At 36.9% G+C, this 24217-nt stretch overlaps 1 protein-coding gene across 2 annotated transcripts in view; it reads left to right on the plus strand.

The window, feature by feature from the left end:
• Nucleotides 1–24217, plus strand: part of LOC133664564 (uncharacterized) — a 192145-nt gene that overhangs the window by 66846 nt on the left and 101082 nt on the right. Inside the window, exons 25-31 of one of the 2 annotated variants that reach the window (XM_062069281.1) lie at nucleotides 1849–2037; nucleotides 2109–2251; nucleotides 4875–5034; nucleotides 5123–5206; nucleotides 7388–7525; nucleotides 15059–15175; nucleotides 15247–15339. In XM_062069281.1, coding sequence (XP_061925265.1) covers nucleotides 1849–2037; nucleotides 2109–2251; nucleotides 4875–5034; nucleotides 5123–5206; nucleotides 7388–7525; nucleotides 15059–15175; nucleotides 15247–15339 — 924 coding nt within the window. Of the gene's footprint in view, nucleotides 1–1848; nucleotides 2038–2108; nucleotides 2252–4874; nucleotides 5035–5122; nucleotides 5222–7387; nucleotides 7526–15058; nucleotides 15176–15246; nucleotides 15340–24217 lie in introns of both variants that reach the window. The other variant, XM_062069282.1, reaches the window with a different exon arrangement.

Below are 24217 nucleotides of genomic sequence, written 5' to 3' on the forward strand. Positions count from 1 at the left end.
TTTGATGGATTGTACTGTGCTTCAACATACAAGTATTATTATGGTGTGTGTATAAAGTAAGACATTATCTGGCGTTTTGTTTTGCAATATTATGCAAAAGCAACTTTTCTTACCTCTGGTACCTGTTGATGTGTATTTGGGATTTGCACAAGTCCTGAAAATTTGCGTGTGTCTGCCTTTGTAGTCCGTGCCGACACCGTAGTCGTAAAGCTTCTACCTTCTTTTATGTGACATTCATTCTCCGCTGTTGCCATTTTTCTAATATAAAGTAGTGTAAAGTTCTTTCTTATATCTGTCAGTAAACTCGCCATGAAAGCGCTAAAACATGTGAGTTTACATAATTCACCCAAGGAACTTGAGTTATTAGAGAGTTCCGGCCGGACGTTTTTTCACGGGACACTAGTGAGCCACGGATGAGAAGATGCTGCGCCGTTATTGATTTAAGTAAAGTCTGAATGTCATTAAAACAGTTAGCTCCATCTTTTGACACTTCTTCCACTCCCGTCCTTGCACGCTACAACAAAGATGACGGGGAGAAGACGCTGTCGAAGGTGAGCCACGTAAATTAAGACCACCCACAAAACGGCGCATTGGAAAAGCGACTTGAAGATGATCTGTAAAACATAATCTATGCAACATTTTGACCAGAGAACCACCATTACATGTTATGTAGACCACAAGGAAGTGTTTAACATTTAGAAAGAAAAAAAATACTATGACTCCTTTAATGCGCCCTATAATCCGGTGCGCTTTTTAAATGAAAATAGACCTGACGAGACCTGCTTATCGGCAGTGCGCCTTATAATCCGGTGCGCCCTATGGTCCGGAAAATACTAGAGATGTCCGATAATATCGGACTGCCGATAAATGCTTTAAAATGTAATATTGGAAATTATCGGTATCGGTTTCAAAAAGTAAAATGTATGACTTTTTAAAACGCCGCTGTGTACACAGACGTGGGGAGAAGTACAGAGCGCCAATAAACTTTAAAGGTACTGCCTTTGCCCAGTCACATAATATCTACAGCTTTTCACACACACAAGTGAATGCAAAGCATACTTGGTCAACAGCCATACAGGTCACACTTAGGGTGACCGTATAAACAACTTTAACACTGTTACAAATATGCGCCACACTGTGAACACACACCAAAAAAGAATGACAAACACATTTCGGGAGAACATCCGCACCGTAACACAACATAAACACAACAGAACAAATACCCAGAACCCCTTGCAGCACTAACTCTTCCGGGACGCTACAATATACAGCCCCCGCCGCCCCGCCCCCCCCACCACCCGCTTCAACCCCGCCTCCCCCAACCCCGCCCACCTCAACCTCCTCATGCTCTCTTAGGGAGAGCATGTCCCAAATTCCAAGCTGCTGTTTTGAGGCATGTTAAAAAAAATGATGCACTTTGTGACTTCAATAATAAATATGGCAGTGCCATGTTGGCATTTTTTTCCATAACTTGAGTTGATTTATTTTGGAAAACCTTGTTACATTGTTTAACGCATCCAGCGGGGCATCACAACAAAATTAGGCATAATAATGTGTTAATTCCACGACTGTATATATCGGTATCGGTTGATATCGGAATCGGTAATTAAGAGTTGGACAATATCGGAATATCGGATATCGGCAAAAAAGCCATTATCGGACATCTCTAGAAAATACGGTAGTTGTTTCTCATTCTTAATCAGTCGGTATAGGCAACTCTGCACAGAACACATTCAAAACTCATTGTCACAAACTGCTCCCACATCACTCAGCAGGGCATCGGTTTTATTCTTCTCTCGAATATAACATTTCAGCTGAAGTACAAACTTTATATCCCTCATTCAACAGGCAGAAGGGCGAGGAACGGTTGCAAAGCGAAACATGAAAGCCTTTTGCTCGCTCAGCTCACTCTGGACTGCTCCTCTAAGAGGAGACATCTCCCTGGAGAGCTTGAAACCCAGCCTTACCCTGCAGATGTCCTCCAGCTATGGCAAACACAACGTCAGCCTGGTCGCCGCCCTGAACACAGTTGACAAGGTGAAAACGACAACTGTGGATGTGTGTATGCTTGTCCTGTTTGCAAACATTTATTAACTCTGTTATTTAAGATTTTGAAGAAGAGACAAGTGATTATAAAGGTGACCTTGTGGGAGCCAAAGAGGGGCCCCATGGAGTTTGAGTTGGAAGGAACATTGGAGGAACTGAAGAAGGACAAGAAGATGTACCAACGAACAGCATTGCTCCATCTTAGGTCTGTGTCAGGTGTTGTTTTGTAACCTGTTGTTTAATATGATGATTCCCATGTAAAGAACATACAGTGCATCCGGAAAGTATTCACAGTGCTTCACTTTTTCCACATTTTACATAGATAGATAGATAGATGGATAGTACTTTATTGATTCCTTAAGGAGCGTTCCCTCAGGAAAATTTTAATTCCAGCAGCAGTGTACAGAATTGAGAACAAATTTAAAAAGTAAATAATGCGGGTATAAATGGAAATAAAATAGAAAATATTACAATAAGAATAAACATAAAAAGCAGCAATAAGAATACAAATATAACAGTAAACATAAGAATATAACAAGAGAAACTAGGCAGTAGTGACCATGTTATGAAAATGTATTGCACTTTAAAAACAAATATACAGTATATACTGTTTTGCATCCCCTGTTTTATGTCACAGCATTATTTCAAAATGGCATAAATTAAATTTTGTCCTCAAAATTCTACAGACATTACCCCATAATGACAATGTGAATAGGGTTTTCTGAATTTTTTTTGCAAATTTATTAGAAATACAAAACTAAAAATAACACATAAGTAGTCACAGCATTTGCTCAATACCTCACATGTACAATTGTTCTTAAAAACCAACGCTTCCCATCCTGCTAAGACAGTAATGTCAAACTGGTTTTCATTGAGGGCCACATGGTAGTTATGGCTGCCATCAGGGGGGCTTGTAACAGCGAGTAATGTATGAATTTGCCTCTGGATTTCATTATTAATTAATGGGGACGGCGTGGTGCAGTTGGGAGAGTGGCCGTGCCAGCAACCTGAGGGTTCCTGGTTCAATCCCCACTTTCTACCAACCTCGTCAAGTCCGTTGTATCCTTGAGCAAGACACTCCACCCTTGCTCCTGATGGGTCGTGGTTAGCGCCTTGCATGGCAGCTCCCGCCATCAGTGTGTGAATGTGGAAATACTGTCAAAGCGCTTTGAGTACCTAGAAGGTAGAAAAGCGCTATACAACTATAACCCATATTAATTATATATATTTTTTAAGAAGACTGTCGATTTCACAGTAAAAACTTTACATTTACAAAATTTTACTGTAAAATTGTGTTGTTGTTTTTTTTACGACATTTTACGGTAAATGGAAAAACAGTACTACTGTTTTTTGGGGGAGTTTTTACGGGAAAAGCTGGCAGCTTAGTTGCCAGAATTTTTGTGTTAAATTTACATTGGTTTTTACAACATTATATTGTTAATCGAAAAACAGTACAAGTTCTTTTTTTTATTCTGGTAACTAGCAGCCAGTTTTTCTACCGTAAAAACAAATGTACCGTTTTTTCATTTACAGTAGTACACGTTAAAAACAACTACCGTAGATTTTACAGTCAAAAACAGGCAGCTCGGTCAAATTTTTACGCAAAAAAGTCATCGTTTTTTCAATTTACAGTAATATGCTGTATAGCGCAACGTAAAATTTATTGTCATTTTTATTAATTTGATGGTCAGTTTGCTGTAAAGTTAAGTATTTTTATTTAGACAAAAACATGTTTGGAAAGTGTGATAATATACTGTAATATTTGTTGCAATATTGTATACTATTAAAGTTTAAAATGTAAGCAATTTCAAGCAGTACATATAATTTTTCTGTCAAAATGAAAACAATCCATTACAGTTAGTGAGAAAATAAGTACTTTATTGACACATATAATTTCCAGGTGTTTGCAGGCCAGATAAAAATGATGTCGTGGGCCAGATCTGGCCCCCGGGCCTTGAATTTGATACCTGTGTGCTAAGACAAATTGACGAAAATGCCCAAAGATAGGTGCGCCCAGCTTGTGGCATCGTATTCAAAAAGACTTGAGGTTGTAATTGCTGCCAAAGGTGCAACAACAAAGTATTGAGCAAAGGCTGTGAATACTTATGTACATGTGTTGTAGTTTTTAGTTGTAATAAATTAGCAAAATTTTTTAAGGAATCCTTTTCACATTGTCATTATCAATCAATCAATCAATCAATGTTTATTTTTATAGCCCTAAATCACAAGTGTCTCAAAGGGCTGTACAAGCCACAACGACATCCTCGGTACAGAGCCCACATACGGGCAAGGAAAACTCACCCCAGTGGGACGTCAATGTGAATGACTATGAGAAACCTTGGAGAGGACCGCATATGTGGGTAACCCCCCCCCCCCCCCCTCTAGGGGAGACCGAAAGCAATGGATGTTGAGTGGGTCTGACATAATATTGTGAAAGTCCAACACATCAGCGAAAGTCCAGTCCATAGTGGGGCCAGCAGGAACCATCCCGAGCGGAGACAGGTCAGCAGCGTAGAGATGTCCCCATCCGATGGACAGGCTAGCGGTCCACCCCGGGTTGGGAGCAGAGTAGAAAAGAAAAGAAAAGAAACGGCAGATCAACTGGTCTAAAAAGGGAGTCTATTTAAAGGCTAGAGTATACAAATGAGTTTTAAGATGAGACTTAAATGCTTCTACTGATGTAGCATCTCTAACTTTAGGATTAGGATTTTAAAGACTAAAATATATGTATTCCAATTTGAACTAAGGCTATAACATAAAATGTAGAAAAAAGTAAAGCGCCGTGAATACTTTCCGGATGATTGTGATAGCATTCCATTCTTGCACAGACAGCCTTTCCAGACTTTTCCTCAAAGGCTTCTCCTGATGGAGACTTTCACTGTGGATCTCCTGAAAGGACTTTACATGCTGGAGTCGAGAGCTGGTTTTCATAGCAACAAAGAGCTCATTCACACTCTCACCATTGGATATAGACCACCAAACTCGTTTGTAAGTGTATTTAAATCATCCATAGAGCAAAATGTGAGTTGTGATTTACTGTACTCAGTAAGTATGTGATTTCTATTACAATATTTAGGTTTGCGCTGCACTGATTCATCCCTTCAACACAGAAGCTTTCCCATCAGACTCTGAGATCTGTGTTGCCACCTTCAACAATCAAGTAAAATCTTTAAAAGTCTGAAAGCCAGATAGTTCTACATCATGGATGTCAACAACCTGTGTGAAGTTGGCCCCGCCCACTATCTCCAAATCTCCCCAAACTTGTCCCAATCGCTTGTGATGCAAAATGTTTCATTTGTGCCTTTACGGTTTTTAAGTTATTGTAAAATACAAATGTGTGCAAATGGTAAATAAAAACAGAATACAGATTTGCAAATCTGTTTCAACTTATATTCAATTGAATAGACTGCAAAGACAAGATATTTAATGTTTGAACTGGAAAACTTTGTTATTTTTGGCAAATATCAGCTCATTTGGAATTTGATGCCGGCAACATGTTTAAAAAAAGCTGGCACAAGTGGCAAAAAAGACTGAGAAAGTTGAGGAATGCTCATCAAACACTTATTTGGAACATCCTACAGGTGTGCAGGCTAATTGGGAACAGGTGGGTGCCATGATTGGGTATAAAAGCAGCTTCCATTAAATGCTCAGTCATTCACAAACATTTTGTGAACAAATGCCTGAGAAAATTGTTTAAGAACAACATTTCTCAACAAACTATTGCAAGGAATTTAGGGATTTCACCATCTACGGTCCAAAATATCAACAAAAGGTTCAGAGAATCTAGAGAAATCACTGCACGTAAGCAGCAAGGCTGAAAACCAACATTGAATGCCCGTGACCTTCGATCCTTCAGGCGGTACTGAATCAAAAACTGACATCAGTGTGTAAAGGATATCACCACAAGGGCTCAGGAACACTTCAGAAAACCACTGTCGGTAACTACAGTTGGTCGCTACATCTGTAAGTGCAAGTTAAAACTCTACTATGCAAAGCGAAAGCCCTTTATCAACAACACCCAGAAACAACGCCGGCTTCGCTGGGCCCGAGCTCATCTAAGATGGACTGATGCAAAGTGGAAAAGTGTTCTGTGGTCTGACGAGTCCACATTTCAAATTGTTTTTGGAAATTGTGGACTGTCGTGTCCTCCGGACCAAAGAAGAGAAGAACCATCCAGATTGTTATAGACGCAAAGTTGAAAAGCCAGCATCTGTGATGGTATGGGAGTGTATTAGTGTCCAAGACATGGGTAACTTACACATCTGTGAAGGCACCATTAATGCTGAAAGGTACATAGAGGTTTTGGAGCAACATATTTTGCCATCCAAGCAACGTTATCATGGACGCCCCTTCTTATTTCAGCAAGACAATGCCAAGCCACGTGTTACATCAACGTGGCTTCATAGTAAAAGAGTGCGGGTACTAGACTGGCCTGCCTATAGTCCAGACCTGTCTCCAATTGAAAGTGTGTGGCGTATTATGAAGTGTAAAATACGACAACGGACTGTTGAATAACTTAAGCTGTACATCAAGCAAGAATGGGAAATAATTCCACCTGAAAAGCTTCAAAAATGTGTCTCCTCAGTTCCCAAACATTTACCGAGTGTTGTTAAAAAGAAAGGCCATGTAACACAGTGGTAAAAATGCACCTGTGTCCACTTTTTTGCACTGTGTTGCTGCCATTAAATTCTAAGTTAATGATTATTTGCAAAAAAAATAAGTTTCTCAGTTCGAACATTAAGTATCTTGTCTTTGCAGTCTATTCAGTTGAATATAAGTTGAAAATGATTTGCAAATCATTGTATTCTGTTTTTACTTACAAATTACACAACGTGCCAACTTCACTGGTTTTGGGTTTTGTACATTTTCTGACTAATGAAGTAATCCAGCCCCCCCATCTTGTCCAAATCACCCGAAACTTGTGCCGCAAACATTTTCGTTGAGCACTGTAGGAGCACAAAGTTAACATTGTTAACACCATGTCAAAATCTGCCAAAACTTGTTCCAATCGTATGTGCTGCAAAATGTTTTGATCAAACTGTTATAATTTTTAAGTTAACATTTTATGACTCATAACCATCTCCATAAAACGTTAATAACTTAATTGGAGTGATTTGGAAAAGGTGGGGATGACATCACTAGTCAGATATTGTTTTTTAGAATAACTTAAAAACCATAACGGCACAAACCAAAATGTTTGCATCACAAACAAATGTGACAAGTTTGGGGAGATTTGGACGGGGTTTGTGGGGGGCACATTTACACAGGTATGTGAATTGCTATCTAATATGCATGTTCTAATGTAAAAACTGAACCTTTTTTTTTTATTTTTTTACTACAGACAGTGAAAAACATTTTTGGAAAGTTAAAGGTTGGCAGCAAAGAGAAGATGAGTTTCTTTGGACAAGTTTTATTAAATACTTGGCATACAAGTAAGCAAGTGATAAAAGTTCGAGCCAACATCACCAGCCAGCTCCAGGTAAACAACCTCAACCTTACAGTTATGAGAAACAACACCACTGTTTTGTGCTTTAAGTGGAACTGAGAATTTTACCCATCATCCACAATCCTTATGTGAGACACATATTTCCCTTTTCTGAGCATTCTAAATATTAAAAACTGATAGTAGCCCACAAGGCGGATAAAAAAGCGGTAATCATCTACTCTGCCTATAAAAAAACATTAGAAAACCTCTGGCAAAAACACTCCATTTCCAGTACAGGCCAAACGTTTGGACACACCTTCTCATTCAATGCGTTTTCTTTATTTTCATGACTATTTACATTGTACATTGTCACTGAAGGCATCAAAACTATGAATGAACACATGTCGAGTTATGTACTTAACCAAAAAATAACTGAAAACCAAAATAGCCACCATTTGCACACTCTTGGCATTCTCTCGATGAGCTTCAAGAGGTTGCCACCTGAAATGATTTTCACTTCACAGGTGTCATAATTTTGATGCCTTCAGTGACAATCTACAAGGTAAATAGTCTTGAAAATAAAGAAAACGTAACCTGCATATTAACTAAGCAATAGTGACATTGCAATGGCAGCCTCAAGATGCCTCCTGTTTGGAGAAACTAGTTGCATGTGCTCTGGTGTGGTGTTACTTTGGGCCCATTCCTCCACACAAACAGTCTTCAAATCCAGAAGGTTCGGGGGACTTCTTTTACAGACCTAAGTTTCAGTTTTTTCCATTGATTTTCAAATGAACTCAAGTCAAGTGAATGGTTTGGCTGGGCCATTCTAGCAGCTTTATCCTTTTTTCTTTGACACCAATTGAGAGTTGCCTTGACAGTTTGTTTTTGATCATTGTCCTACTGAAATGTCCACCCTCCTCGTAGATGGCAACACATTTGTGTCGAGAATGTCTTGGTATATTTGCCCGTTCATCCCTTTTTTTCAATAATGTGAAGTTTACCAGTACCATTTGCTGAAAAGCAGGCCCACACCATCATCTTCCCACCCCAGAACTTCACTGTTGGTATGGTGTTTTTAGAATAATGCTATTTCCCCTCCCAGCGTGCAAAAGTGCGTACTTTTTGACATCCAGAAAGTTAAATTTTTCTCTCATAAAACCTGACTATATTCTCCCAGTATTTAACTGACCTGTCGGAATGTTGTTCGACAAACTTTAAACAAGCTTTTTTTCAGCAATGCTGTCTTGCGTGTGGTGAGTGTGCATACAGGTGGAGTGCATTACTCATTGTTTTCCTTGTGACAGCAGTACCTGCCTGGGCAATTATTTTGACTCGGGGGCCAAATTTACAGAAAAAAAATGTGTCTGGGGGGCCGGTATATCTATCTATCTATGTGTATGTATATATATACACTACCGTTCAAAAGTTTGGGGTCACATTGAAATGTCCTTATTTTTGAAGGAAAAGCACTGTACTTTTCAATGAAGATAACTTTAAACTAGTCTTAACTTTAAAGAAATACACTCTATACATTGCTAATGTGGTAAATGACTATTCTAGCTGCAAATGTCTGGTTTTTGGTGCAATATCTACATAGGTGTATAGAGGCCCATTTCCAGAAACTATCACTCCAGTGTTCTAATGGTACAATGTGTTTGCTCATTGGCTCAGAAGGCTAATTGATGATTAGAAAACCCATGTGCAATCATGTTCACACATCTGAAAACAGTTTAGCTCGTTACAGAAGCTACAAAACTGACCTTCCTTTGAGCAGATTGAGTTTCTGGAGCATCACATTTGTGCGGTCAATTAAACGCTCAAAATGGCCAAAAAAGAGAACTTTCATCTGAAACTCGACAGTCTATTCTTGTTCTTTGAAATGAAGGCTATTCCACAAAATTGTTTGGGTGACCCCAAACTTTTGAACGGTAGTGTGTATATATATATATATATATATATATATATATATATATATATATATATATATATATATATATATATATATATATATATATATATATATATATATATATATATATATATATATATATATATATATGTGTGTGTGTGTATATATACAATATGTATATATATATATATATATATACAGGTATATGTATGCATGTACTGTATGTATGTATGTATGTATGTGTGTATGCATATATGTATGTATGTGTGTATGCATGTATGGATGTATGTGTGTATGCATATATGTATGTACCGTATTTTTCGGACTATAAGTTGCTCCGGAGTATACGTCGCACCGGCCGAAAATGCACAATAAAGAAGGAAAAAAACATATATACGTCGCACTGGAGTATAAGTGCCATTTTTGGGGGAAATTTATTTGATAAAATCCAACACCAAGAATAGACATTTGAAAGGCAATTTCAAGGCCTACTGAAATGATTTTTTTTTATTTAAATGGGGATAGCATATCCATTCTATGTGTCATACTTGATCATTTCGCGATATTGCCATATTTTTGCTGAAAGGATTTAGTAGAAAAACAACGATAAAGTTCGCAACTTTTGATCGCTGATAAAAAAGCCTTGCCTGTACCGGAAGTAGCGTGACGTCACAGGTTGAAAGGCTCCTCACATTTCCCCATTGTTTACAATGCAGCGAGAGCGATTCGGACCGAGAAAGCGGCGATTACCCCATTTATTTGAGCCAGGATGAAAGATTCGTGGATGAGGAACGTGAGAGTGAAGGACTAGAGTGCAGTGCAGGATGTATCTTTTTCGCTCTGACCGTAACTTAGGTACAAGGGTTCATTGGATACCACACTTTCTCCTTTTTCTATTGTGGATCACGGATTTGTATTTTAAACCACCTCGGATACTATATCCTCTTGAAAATGAGAGTCGAGAACGCAAAATGGACATTCACAGTGACTTTTATCTCCACGACAGTACATCGGCGAAGCTCTTTAGCTACGGAGCTAACGTGATAGCACATCGGGCTTAAATGCAGATAGAAACAAAATAAATAAACCCCTGACTGGAAGGATAGACAGAAGATCAACAATACTATTAAACCATGGACCTGTAAATACACGGTAATGCTTTCCAGGCTGGCGAAGCTTAACAATGCTGTTGCTAATGACGCCATTGAAGCTAACTTAGCAACGGGACCTCACAGAGCTATGCTAAAAACATTTGCTATCCACCTACGCCAGCCCTCATCTGCTCATCAACACCCGTGCTCACCTGCGTTCTAGCGATCGACGGAGCGACGATCATAGATGCGGTCGGCGGCCCGGAGACGGAGAAAGTCAAGGTGAGGTCGGCGGCTAGCGCGTCTGCTATCCATCTCAAAGTCCTCCTGGTTGTGTTGCTATAGTTCGCCGCTAATACACCGATCCCACCTACAACTTTCTTCTTTGCAGTCTCCATTGTTCATTAAACAAATTGCAAAAGATTCACCAACACAGATGTCCAGAATGCTGTGGAATTTTGAGATGAAAACAGAGCTTTTTGTATTGGATTCAATGGTGTACCAATACTTCCGGTTCAACGATTGACGTCACGCGCATACGTCATCATACATAGACGTTTTCAACCGGAAGTTTAGCGGGAAATTTAAAATTGCACTTTATAAGTTAACCCGGCCGTATTGGCATGTGTTGCAATGTTAAGATTTCCTCATTGATATATAAACTATCAGACTGCTTGGTCGGTAGTAGTGGGTTTCAGTAGGCCTTTAAAATAAATAAAGAATAGTGAACAACAGGCTGAATAAGTGTACGTTATATGACGCACAAATAACCAGCTGAGAACGTGCCTGGTATGTTAACGTAACATATTATGGTAAGAGTCATTCAAATAACTATAACATATAGAACATGCTATACGTTTACCAAACAATCTGTCACTCCCGATCGCTAAATCCGATTAAATCTTCCTCCCCGGTGTCGCCTCTGGTATGTCCTTTCTTTCTGCTTTTCGATTGCCGTTTTCTGCTGCATATTTCAGTACGTCCAGCTTGTAATCTGCAGTATATGATTTCCTTTTCGGTGCCATTTTAGTTCAGTCCTTCTCAGTTTTTATAAGTTACCGCCAATGTTGAAATGATCCAATTTCCTAGGTACGGACGTAGTAGCATGTAGTATCTTTTTTTTCACAATACACCGCTATCATGACCCACAATGCACTTGTGCCATGACCCGCCCCCGCATAATTTCTATTGGTTGACGTGTGTGTGACGACCTCTGACGTGTGTGTGACGATTGCTGACATTTGCTTCGTCTCTTCCGTGAATTAGATAAATAATATTATTTGATATTTTACGGTAATGTGTTAATAATTTCACACACAAGTCGCTCCGGAGTATATGTCGCTGGTTGGAACATTCCCATGGGGGAAATCTATAAGCAAACTAATTTGCTTATAGATTTTTAGCCTCTGGCATAAAAACATGCCAGAGGCTGTTCACCTTGGAGACCTGCTGCGGATATGGGTACGGCCTGGCGCATTATAAAACTGCGATTTATAATGCGAAAAATACGGTATGTGTGTATGTGTATGCATATATGTATGTATGTATATACGTATGTGTGTATGCATATATGTATGTATATACGTATGTGTGTATGTATATATGTACATACGTATGAGTGTATGTATATATGTATGTATGTGTATGTATATATGTATGTGTGTATGTATATATGTATATACGTATGAGTGTATGTATATATGTATGTATGTGTATGTATATATGTATATACATATGTGTGTGTGTATATATGTATGTATGTATATGCCGTATTTTTCGGACTATAAGTCGCAGTTTTTTTTCATAGTTTGGCCGGGCTCCAGTGCGACTTATATATGTTTTTTTCCTTCTTTATTATGCATTTTCGGCAGGTGCGACTTATACTCTGGTGCGACTTATACTTCGAAAAATACGGTACGTATGTGTGTATGTATATGTATATGTATATATGTGTGTATGCATATATGTATGTATGTATATATGTGTGTATACATATACTGTATGTATGTATGTATATATATATATATATATATATGTATATATATATATATATATACGTATGTGTGTATGTATATCTGTGTATGCATATATATATGTATATATGTATGTTTATATATGTATATACTGTATATATATGTGTATGTATGTATGTGTGTATATATATATATGTATGTATATATATATATATATGTATGTATACAGTATACATATATGTATGTGTATATATACTGTATATGTATGTGTATGTATATATATGTGTATGTATATATATGTGTATGTATATATGTGTGTGTATATATATATATATATATATACAGTATGTGTATATACAGTATATATGTATATATACGTATATGTATATACACGTATATGTATATATGTACATGTATACACATATACGTATATTTAATAACAAAACATTTTGATATGCTCTCTATATATATATATACTGTATATATATATAGAGCGTATCAAAATGTTTTAAAAATGCTTTATATGTTTTATTTTTTTATATATATATATAATATATATATGTATATATACACTACCGTTTAAAAGTTTGGGGTCACATTGAAATGTCCTTATTTTTGAAGGAAAAGCACTGTACTTTTCAATGAAGATAACTTTAAACTACGGTAGTCTTAACTTTAAAGAAATACACTCTATACATTGCTAATGTGGTAAATGACTATTCTAGCTGCGAATGTCTGGTTTTTGGTGCAATATCTACATAGGTGTATAGAGGCCCATTTCCAGCAACTATCACTCCAGTGTTCTAATGGTACAATGTGTTTGCTCATTGGCTCAGAAGGCTAATTGATGATTAGAAAACCCTTGTGCAATCATGTTCACACATCTGAAAACAGTTTAGCTCGTTACAGAAGCTACAAAACTAACCTTCCTTTGAGCAGATTGAGTTTCTGGAGCATCACATTTGTGGGGTCAATTAAACGCTCAAAATGGCCAGAAAAAGAGAACTTTCATCTGAAACTCGACAGTCTATTCTTGTTCTTAGAAATGAAGGCTATTCCACAAAATTGTTTGGGTGACCCCAAACTTTTGAACGGTAGTGTGTGTGTATATATATATATATATATATATATATATATATATATATATATATATATATATATATATATATATATATATATATATATATATATATATATATATGTAGCGTATCAAAATATAGATTTATATATATATATATATATATACAGGTATATATATATATATATATATATAGCGTATCAAAATGTTTTAGTACGACTTTGGTAAGCTATGAAGCAGCACCGCTTGATGGATTGTACTGTGCTTCAACATACGAGTATTATTATGGTGTGTGGAAAGGTAGACATATTATCTGGCGTTTTGTTTCACAATATTATGCAAAAACAACTTTTCTTACCTTCTGGTACCTGCTGATCTGTATTTGGGATCTGCATAAGTCCTGAAAATTTGCGCGCGTCCGCCTTTGTTAGCTTCTTCTTTTCGTAGTCCGTGCTGACACCGTAGTTGATACGCTTCTTTTTCTCTATCTTCTTGTTATGGGACATTCTTCCTTCGCTGTTGCCATTTCTAATATAAAGTAGTGTAAAGTTTTTACTTATATCTGTCAGTAAACTCGCCATGAAAGCGCTAAAACTTACCGGTGCAGTGAGTTTACATTATTCACCCAAGGTACTATAGTTATTAGAGAGTTCCGGTCGGACAGTTTGTCACAGGACACATTTCCGGCGTTGTTATTGCACTAGTGAGCCACGGATGAGGAGACGCTCCATTATTGTTTTAAGTAAAGTCTGAATGTCATTAAAAGAGTTAGCTCCATCTTTTGACACTTCTTCCACCCCTGTCCTTGCACGCTACACTGCTACAACAAAGATGACGGAGAAAAGACGCTGCCAAAGGTTAGCCACGTAAATAAGACCGCCCACAAAATGGCGCATCCTGAAGCGACTGTCAGAAAGCGGCTTGAAGATGATCTCTGAAACATAATCTATGCAACATTTTGACCAAATAACCACCATTACATGTTATGTAGACCACAAGGAAGTGTTTTACATTTAGAAAAAAATTATAATAACATGACTCCTTTAATGCGCCCTGTAATCCGGGGCGCCTTTTGTATGAAAATAGACCTGACTCGACCCGCTCATCGGCAATGCGCCTTATAATCCGGTGCGCCCTATGGTCCGGTACTGACCTTTTGTGTATGGGTGGATTACTTGGGTTGTTCCTGACATCTGGTGACATTTTCATGTCAGTAGCACTTTTGAAAATATATTTAATGAGAAAAATGGTGATGTGTTGAATACTTATTTTAGCAGCTGTATATAAAAATGTTATGCTGTGTCAATGTTGAATTGCAATTCATGGTTATTAATCTGAATTATTGTCCACAAGATGGTGGCAAATTTGCCGAAATTATACTGGCAGATATTTAAAATTAAGTTGGAGGCATGTGAAACTTGTGACGTCAGTGTGGACACCCCCGTGTTAAATGATGACATTTGTGTGGTCTTCGCAGTCAGCAGTAAACACAATGAACCGTTTGACCATTTTGTTTTTGTTTTTTTGCTATTACAGCTACCATTCCCCTCATTTGCTTTAGTGGAAGGTGATATACATTGGATCCCCCAAAACAACCCACACTTTGATTATCTCGTCCGAGGGAGAATGAAAATTGAACGACGAGAGTGTCTGGTGAGCAACAATTGTAGTTCTTAATCTTGAATCTACCGTACGACTGATGCAACGTGATTTTTAATTTTTAGATTTCAATGCGGTTCAACAGAACTTCAGACAGTATTCTTCTCCATTCATCTCTCAAGCATCCTTTCAAATCGAAGATTCCCAAAATTGTAGAGGTGGGTGAGTTTCTTAATGTCACAATATTTTGTTGACTGAAATATTGTTAACTACATGATCAATCTAATGAGATCCAATATCAAAAGTTGAATTAAAAATGCGACTTTTGCTGTAATGTTGCTACTTCCGGACTATAGAGTGCACTTAAATATAAGCCACACGCACCTCATTTTTGGACAAATTTAATTTTGTACATGTATTGGCCACACTCGTCTGTCTACAATTTACGCAGGTGTACACATTGAAACACATATGCGCTTGATTGTGTTTTCGTCCTCCTTGGTCCAGCCCCAAAAGGCCTGTGAAGGTGGTGGCTTCCTTTTTCGATCATGTACATTCTGCTTTGTCTTCACCAAGAGTGAGTGCATAATGCACTTAATAGCTGAATTAAGTGATTGTCATAGTGGCGTATGTTGGCTGATGGCGTGACCCCAGAATGCAGACACAGTATGCAACCTGCAGGTAAAAAAATACAAAATAAAACCAGTGAAGTTGGCAGGTTGTGTAATTCGTAAATAAAAACAGAATACAATAATTTGCAAATCCTTTTCAATCTATATTCAATTGAATACACTGCAAAGACCAGATATTTAATGTTCGAACTGAGAAACTTAATTTTTTTTGTCATTAACTTAGAATTTAATGGCAGCAACACATACAAAAAAGTTGGCACAGGGGCATTTTTACCACTGTGTTACATGGCCTTTCCTTTTAACAACCCTCAATAAACGTTTGGAAACTGAGGGTACCACTTTTTGAAGCTTTTCAGGTGGAATTATTTCCCATTCTTGCTTGATGTACAGCTTGTTCAACAGTCCGGGGTCTCCATTGTGGTATTTTAGGCTTCATAATGCGCCACACATTTTCAATGGGAGACAGGTCTGGACTACAGGCAGGCCAGTCTAGTACCCGCACTCTTTTACTATGAAGCCACGCTGTTGTAACACGTGGCTTGGCATTGTCTTGCTGAAACAAGCAGGGGCGTCCATGGTAACGTTGCTTGGATGGCAACATATGTTGCTCCAAAACCTGTATGTACCTTTAATCATTAATGGTGCCTTCACAGATGTGTAAGTTACCCATGCCTTAGGCACTAATACACCCCCATACCATCACAGATGCTGGCTTTTGAACTTTGCGCCTATAACAATCCGGATGGTTATTTTCCTCTTTGTTCCGGAGGAGACGACATCCACAGTTTCCACTTTGCATCAGTCCATCTTAGATGAGCTCGGGCCCAGCAAAGCCGGCGGCATTTCTGGGTGTTGTTGATAAATGGCTTTGGCTTTGCATAGTAGAGTTTTTGATGCAGTACCGCCTGACAGATCAAAGGTCCGTAATATCATCGCTGACGTGCAGTGATTTCTCCAGATACTCTGAACCTTTTGATGATATTACGGACTGTAGATGGTGAAATCCCTAAATTCCTTGCAATACCTTGTTGAGAAATGTTGTTCTTAAACTGTTGGACAATTTGCTCACGCATTTGTTCACAAAGTGATGACCCTCGCCCCATCCTTGTTTGTGAATGACTGAGCATTTCATGGAAGCTGCTTTTAAACCCAATCATGACACCCACCTGTTCCCAATTAGCCTGTTCACCTGTGGGCTGTTTTTAAACAAGTGTTTGCTTGTGCCAGCTTTTTTGAAACATGTTGCAGGCATAAAATTCCAAATGAGCTAATATTTGCAAAAATAACAACGTTTTCCAGTTCGAACGTTAAGTATCTTGTCTTTGCAGTCTATTCAATTGAATATAGGTTGAAAAGAATTTGTAAATCATTGTATTCTGTTTTTATTTACGATTTACTCAATGTGCCAATTTCACTGGTTTTGGGTTTGTATATACATTTTCTTGGCAAGCAAACAAAGTCAATAATCCAGCGCTGGCAACTTAAATTGACCTGATTAGAAATAGAAAACAAGTGCGCTGGCAGGAAACTTAACAGAACTTAAATGTACAGTAACACAAGGAGTCCAACAGGAGGTAGTTACAAAATAAGAGCACCAGGACAGGAAATAATACACAACACAAGAAAATAACTAACAAAGTCTAAACGATCATGTGGGATTGTGACAGTGTCAGTGCGTTTGATTCATTGTTAACAATTTTATTGGTCTGATGTGACGAGGCTAAATTCATTGGCGGCATGTGAAGTTTGTGAACCTATAAAAATCCATAAACTAGACGCAGCATCGTATAGACTGCATGGTTCAAAGCTTAACGCTAGAATTCCCAGGGTTTTATTAGCCCCCCTGCAATTCCCATAGGGCAGCCAAAAGGCTGTAAGTTCAATCAATCAATCAATGTTTATTTATATAGCCCTAAATCACAAGTGTCTCAAAGGGCTGCACAAGCCACAACGACATCCTCGGTACAGAGCCCACATACGGGCAAGGAAAAACTCACCCCAGTGGGACGTCGATGTGAATGACTATGAGAAACCTTGGAGAGGACCGCATATGTGGGTAACACCCCCCCCCCAGGGAAAAAGTTAAACATTTACCGACAATAAGCCACATTTTTTTTTGTAATTGCAGCCGTTACATCGGAATGTGGTGGACTACTGGAATTCTCAGATTAGGGGGGTATATTTGAATCAAGGGAAGCTTCAGCCATCGACTGAGAGTTCTCCTGTTGCTGTGGGACTGTTGCTAGCATTAGCCGTGCCAGCAACCTGAGGGTTCCTGGTTCGATCCCCAGCTTCTACCAACCTAGTCACACGCTTTGAGTGCCTTGAAGGGAGAAAAGCGCTATACAAGTATAACCCATTTACCATTTTACCATTTAAATATCTCAAATCTCATTAGAAATACTATTATGTAATCCATATTCAAGTGCCCTTTTGCAGAACTGCCATTGGCTTTTTATTTTAACGTTTTTATTTGATATTGTTTTTGTATCTTCAGATTTTTCTTGTAAAATGTAATCCTTTTATTAAAAATATATCTACAGGGAATAATTGTTGTACAATGACAATATATTTTCACAACATTTTTCACAATACTTTAATCATGTAAAATGGCATACATTTTCGAGTAAAATTTTAACTTTTGTCTCAAAATATACCTGTCGCATAATTATTGTACACTGACAACTTGTTTCTCACAATATTACTAACTACTTCCACAATTTTCTAAAATCATTGAAAAACTGTTCAATAACAGATTAGAGAGTTCATAAACAAAAATAGAATACTCGCTGAGAACCAATATGGATACAGAGCTAATATTTCAACTTCGATGGCTTTAATCGAAATTACAGAGGAAATTACCAATGCAATAGATGGTAAAAAATGTGCAGCTGCAGTGTTGATGGATCTCAGTAAAGCATTGACACAATTAATCATAATATTTTAATCAAGAAATTAGAAAGGTATGGCATCAGAGGGTTGGTCTTAAACTGGATTAGAAATTACCTAACCAACAGGAAACAATACGTGAAGCTAGGCGAACACACATCTACAACGCTAAATATATCCTGTGGCGTACCTCAGGGATCAATACTAGGACCTAAATTGTTCAATCTTTATATAAATGACATAGGTAAAGTTACAAAAGACTTAAAGTTAGTATTATTAATTACTAAGGATTACAGACTATCCTTAAACCTCAGTAAAACTAAAAATAATGCTATTTGGTAAATGTCAAAGGGAAAGTCAAACACAAATACAAATAGACGGAATAGAAATTGAAAGAATAAATGAAACCATAATGATTGATGCTAAAATGAACTGGAAATCTCATATAAAAATATACAACATAAAGTGGCAAGAAACACGTCAATAATTAATAAAGCAAAACATGCATTGGGCCAAAAATCACTCCATATTCTCTACTGTTTGCTAGTGTTACCATATCTGAGTTATTGTGTAGAAATAATAATAATAATAATAATAACTACAAAAGTACACTTAATTCATTAACCGTGTTACAAAAAAGATCAGCTAGAATAATACATAATGTTGGATATAGAGAACATTCAAACCCTTTATTCATTGAATCGAAACTACTGAAATTCCACGCTATAGTGAATTTGCAAACAGCTAAAATTATACACAAAACGAACTATAATCTGCTACCCAAGAATATACAACAATTCTTCTCAACAAAAGAGGAGAAATATAATCTTAGAGAAAAATGTAATTTAAAACAGTTGTACGCACGTACAACACTTAAGACCTTCAGTATATCAGTATGTGGAATTTATTTATGGAATGGATTAAGCAAAGAAATTAAACAATGTTCTATTATGACACAATTCAATTCAAGAAACTTTTCAAACTTAAAGTGTTTACAAAGTACAAAAAAGAAGAACTATATGATAAACATTCTGAATTTATTTCATCCATCCATTCATTTACTAGATAATCCTATTTATCTTACCATATGAAATATAACTTACTTCACTAATTATTATTTATTTTTTATGTTAGTACTTATGGAGTATATTGTAAATAAATTGAGAACAGGAAGTGAACAAAAGTGTTAGCAAATGCTATTTAAAGGAAAAGGGGTAGGATTAAATAAACTCTGCTTCTTCTTACTCGTTTTCGAACATGTTGAATAGAGAAACTGGAAATTGTGATGTATCATGTTGTATGCATGCATGTTGGAAATAACCTCAAACTTAAAGGCCTACTGAAATGAATTTTTTTTATTTAAACGGGGATAGCAGATCTATTCTATGTGTCATACTTGATCATTTCGCGATATTGCCATATTTTTGCTGAAAGGATTTAGTATAGAACAACGACGATAAAGATTGCAACTTTTGGTATCTGATAAAAAAAAAGGCTTGCCCCTACCGGAAGTAGCGTGACGTAGTCAGTTGAACATATATGCAAAGTTCCCTATTGTTTACAATGATGGCCGCATGAAGTGAGAGAGATTCGGACCGAGAAAGCGACAATTTCCCCATTAATTTGAGCGAGGATGAAAGATTTGTGGATGAGTAAAGTGCAAGTGAAGGACTAGTGGGGAGTTGAAGCTATTCAGATAGGGAAGATGCTGTGAGAGCCGGGGGTGACCTGATATTCAGCTGGGAATGACTACAACAGTAAATAAACACAAGACATATATATACTCTATTAGCCACAACACAACCAGGCTTATATTTAATATGCCACAAATTAATCCTGCATAAAAACACCTGCGTGTTTGTTACGCTAGCTCCTAGCTCCTCTGCTAGCTCCTAGCTCCATAGAACACGCCAATACAATTCAAACACCTGATCAACACACACAATCACTCAGCCCAAAAGACCGTTCACCTAACCCAAGGTTCATAAAGCTTATATATTTTTAAAAAGTTACGTACGTGACGCGCACATACGGTCAAGCTATCAGATGTTTAGCAGCCAAGGCTGCATACTCACGGTACCTGATATTCAGCTGGGAATGACTACAACAGTAAATAAACACAAGACATATATATACTCTATTAGCCACAACACAACCAGGCTTATATTTAATATGCCACAAATTAATCCTGCATAAAAACACCTGCGTGTTTGTTACGCTAGCTCCTAGCTCCTCTGCTAGCTCCTAGCTCCATAGAACACGCCAATACAATTCAAACACCTGATCAACACACACAATCACTCAGCCCAAAAGACCGTTCACCTAACCCAAGGTTCATAAAGCTTATATATTTTTAAAAAGTTACGTACGTGACGCGCACATACGGTCAAGCTATCAAATGTTTAGCTGCCAAGGCTGCATACTCACGGTACCTGATATTCAGCTGGGAATGACTACAACAGTAAATAAACACAAGACATATATATACTCTATTAGCCACAACACAACCAGGCTTATATTTAATATGCCACAAATTAATCCTGCATAAAAACACCTGCGTGTTTGTTATGCTAGCTCCTAGCTCCTATGCTAGCTCCTAGCTCCATAGAACACGCCAATACAATTCAAACACCTGATCAACACACACAATCACTCAGCCCAAAAGACCGTTCACCTAACCCAAGGTTCATAAAGCTTATATATTTTAAAAAAGTTACGTACATACGCAAAAAAAAGTTGCGCACATACGGTCAAGCGATCAAATGTTTAGAAGCCAAAGCTGCATACTCACAGTAGCACGTCTGCGTCTTTGTCATCCAAATCAAAGTAATCCTGGTAAGAGTCTGTGTTGTCCCAGTTCTCTACAGGCGTCTGTGTATCGAAGTCAAAAGTCCTCCTGGTTAGAGTCTCTGTTATCCGAGTTCTTCCATCTTGACTGCATCTTTCGGGAATGTAAACAAAGAAGCGCCGGCTGTGTACTGTTGTTGCTGACTACGTTCGAAAAATACGTCCATTTCGCACCGACAACTTTCTTCTTTGCTTGCTCAGCTTCCTTCTCCATAATGCAATGAACATGATTGGAACAGATTCACGAACACAGATGTCCAGAATACTGTGGAATTATGAAATGAAAACAGAGCTTTTTCGTATTGGCTTCAATGTGGAAGGCATACCCGTGTTCGCCGGTCTACGTCACGCGCATACGTCATCCTCAGAGGCGTTTCGAACCGGAAGTTTAGCGGCAAATTTAAAATGTCACTTTATAAGTTAACCCGGCCGTATTGGCATGTGTTATAATGTTAAGATTTCATCATTGATATATAAACTATCAGACTGCGTGGTCGGTAGTAGTGGGTTTCAGTAGGCCTTTAAACTCAAACATTTTTGTAAAAAAAATACTTTTTCATAATATATTTGACTTTAATCTTTTAAAATGACATAATTTTGTCTTGTAAAATAAAACAATTTTCTCACAATATTTCTAAACATTTTTGTATAAAAACATGTTTTCACAATATTGCCAATTTTTTCTAAAGAAAAAAAAAGAACAAATTAATCATGTAAATCGACATACCATTTTCATTAAAATTTTTTAACTTTTTTCTTAAAATATTTTTTTCTTAAATATTTTTACATAATTCTTGAAAGATAATTTTGTTCTCACAATACAACTTGTCCAGGGTGTACCCCGCCTTCCGCCCAAATGCAGCTGGGATAGGCTCCAGCACCCCCGTGATCCAGAGAGGGACAAGCAGTAGAACATGGATGGATGTTCTCACAATATTGTTTTTTCTAACAAACAAAAACAACTTTTTCACAACTTCTTCAAACAACTTTTCTAACTTTTTTGTAAAATAAATAAATCCCCACAATATTTTCACAACATTTTTACTTTAATCCTGTGAAATGCCATTTTTTTCTTAAAATATTCAAACATAACTTTTGTACAAAGACAACTTTTTAGCCTCCAAATATTAACATTTTTCCAAAAAAATATATATACTTTTTTCATAATATATTTGACTTTAATCTTGTAAAATTTTATAATTTTGTCTTGTAAAATACTTTTTTCTCCGAATATTCCTAAACATTTGGTGTGAAAACTTCTCACAATATTCCAAATTATTTTTCAAAAAAGAAATTGAATTTGAACTTTAATCATGTAAAAGGGCATATATTTTTCTTAAAACAATTTGAACTTTTTTCCTAAAATATTTTTTTCTTAAAATATTTCTTCACATCTCTTGTAAAATATATTTGACTTTAATCCTGTAAAATAACATATTTTTTTTGTAAAATGTCAACTTTTTTTCCTTAAAATATTGTGGAATATTTTTTTTTCTCAGATTATTACTAACTTTTTTCTAATATATGTGTATCTATCTATCTATCTATCTATCTATCTATCTATCTATCTATCTATCTATCTATCTATCTATCTATCTATCTATCTATCTATCTATCTATCTATCTATCTATCTATCTATCTATCTATCTATCTATCTATCTATCTATCTATCTCATTGTGTCATCATTGCTGGTTTTACGAGCAGATAAGCATGTTCGGCAGCGCACACACACAGAGTACTTACAAGCAGACACAGAGTGTAGACAGAAAAGGGAGAATAGACGCATTTTGGATTAAAAACTGACAATAAAGGTGAAGCTATAACACTGAAACGCCCTCAGGCAGAGGTGCTTTAAGACATGGCGGCTAAAGTCCATCCGCAGTCTGCAATGTTTTAGCTACTTCTAAATCACTAATCCTCGCCTCCATGGCGACAAATAAAGTATGTTTCTTACAAGTATCATCCCTGCAGGACGAGGAATAGCTAAACATGCTTCACGACACACCGTAGCTCACCGGCGTGACAATGTAAACAAACGCCATTGGTGGATCTACACCTGACATCCACTGTAATGATACCAAGTACAGGAGCGTATCTAGTCGATACTACCATGATTACATCAATATTTTTTAGCATCAAAAAGTTTTTTTTAGTTTTTTTTAAAAATTTATATTGTGTTGGTAAACTCAGGAAATACATCCCTGGACACACGAGGACTTAAATTATGACCATTGTATGATCCTGTAACTACTTGGTATTGGATTGATACCCACATTTGTGGTATCATCCAAAACTAATGTACAGAATAAAAACAACAGAAGAATAAGTGATTAATACATTTTAACAGAAGTGTAGATAGAACATTTTAAAAGAGAAAGTAAGCAGATATTATTAGTAAATGAACACGTAGATTAATAATTCATTTTCAACCACTTTTCCTTAATAATTTTGACAAAATAATAGAATGATAAATTACACAATATGTTACTGCATACGTCAGCAGACTAATTAGGAGCCTTTGTTTGCTTACTTACTACTAAAAGACAAGTTTTCTTGTAGTTCACTTTTTTTATTTAAGGACAAACTTGCAATAAGAAACATATGTTTAATGTACCGTAAGAGTTTTTGTTCAAATAAAGCCAATAATGCCATTTTTTTGGTCCCCTTTATTTAGAAAAGTATCGATAGTACCGGTACCAAAATATTGGTATCGGGACAATCCTAAT

Source organism: Entelurus aequoreus, linkage group LG14, assembly GCF_033978785.1.
Source record: "Entelurus aequoreus isolate RoL-2023_Sb linkage group LG14, RoL_Eaeq_v1.1, whole genome shotgun sequence".
NCBI lineage: Eukaryota > Metazoa > Chordata > Actinopteri > Syngnathiformes > Syngnathidae > Entelurus > Entelurus aequoreus.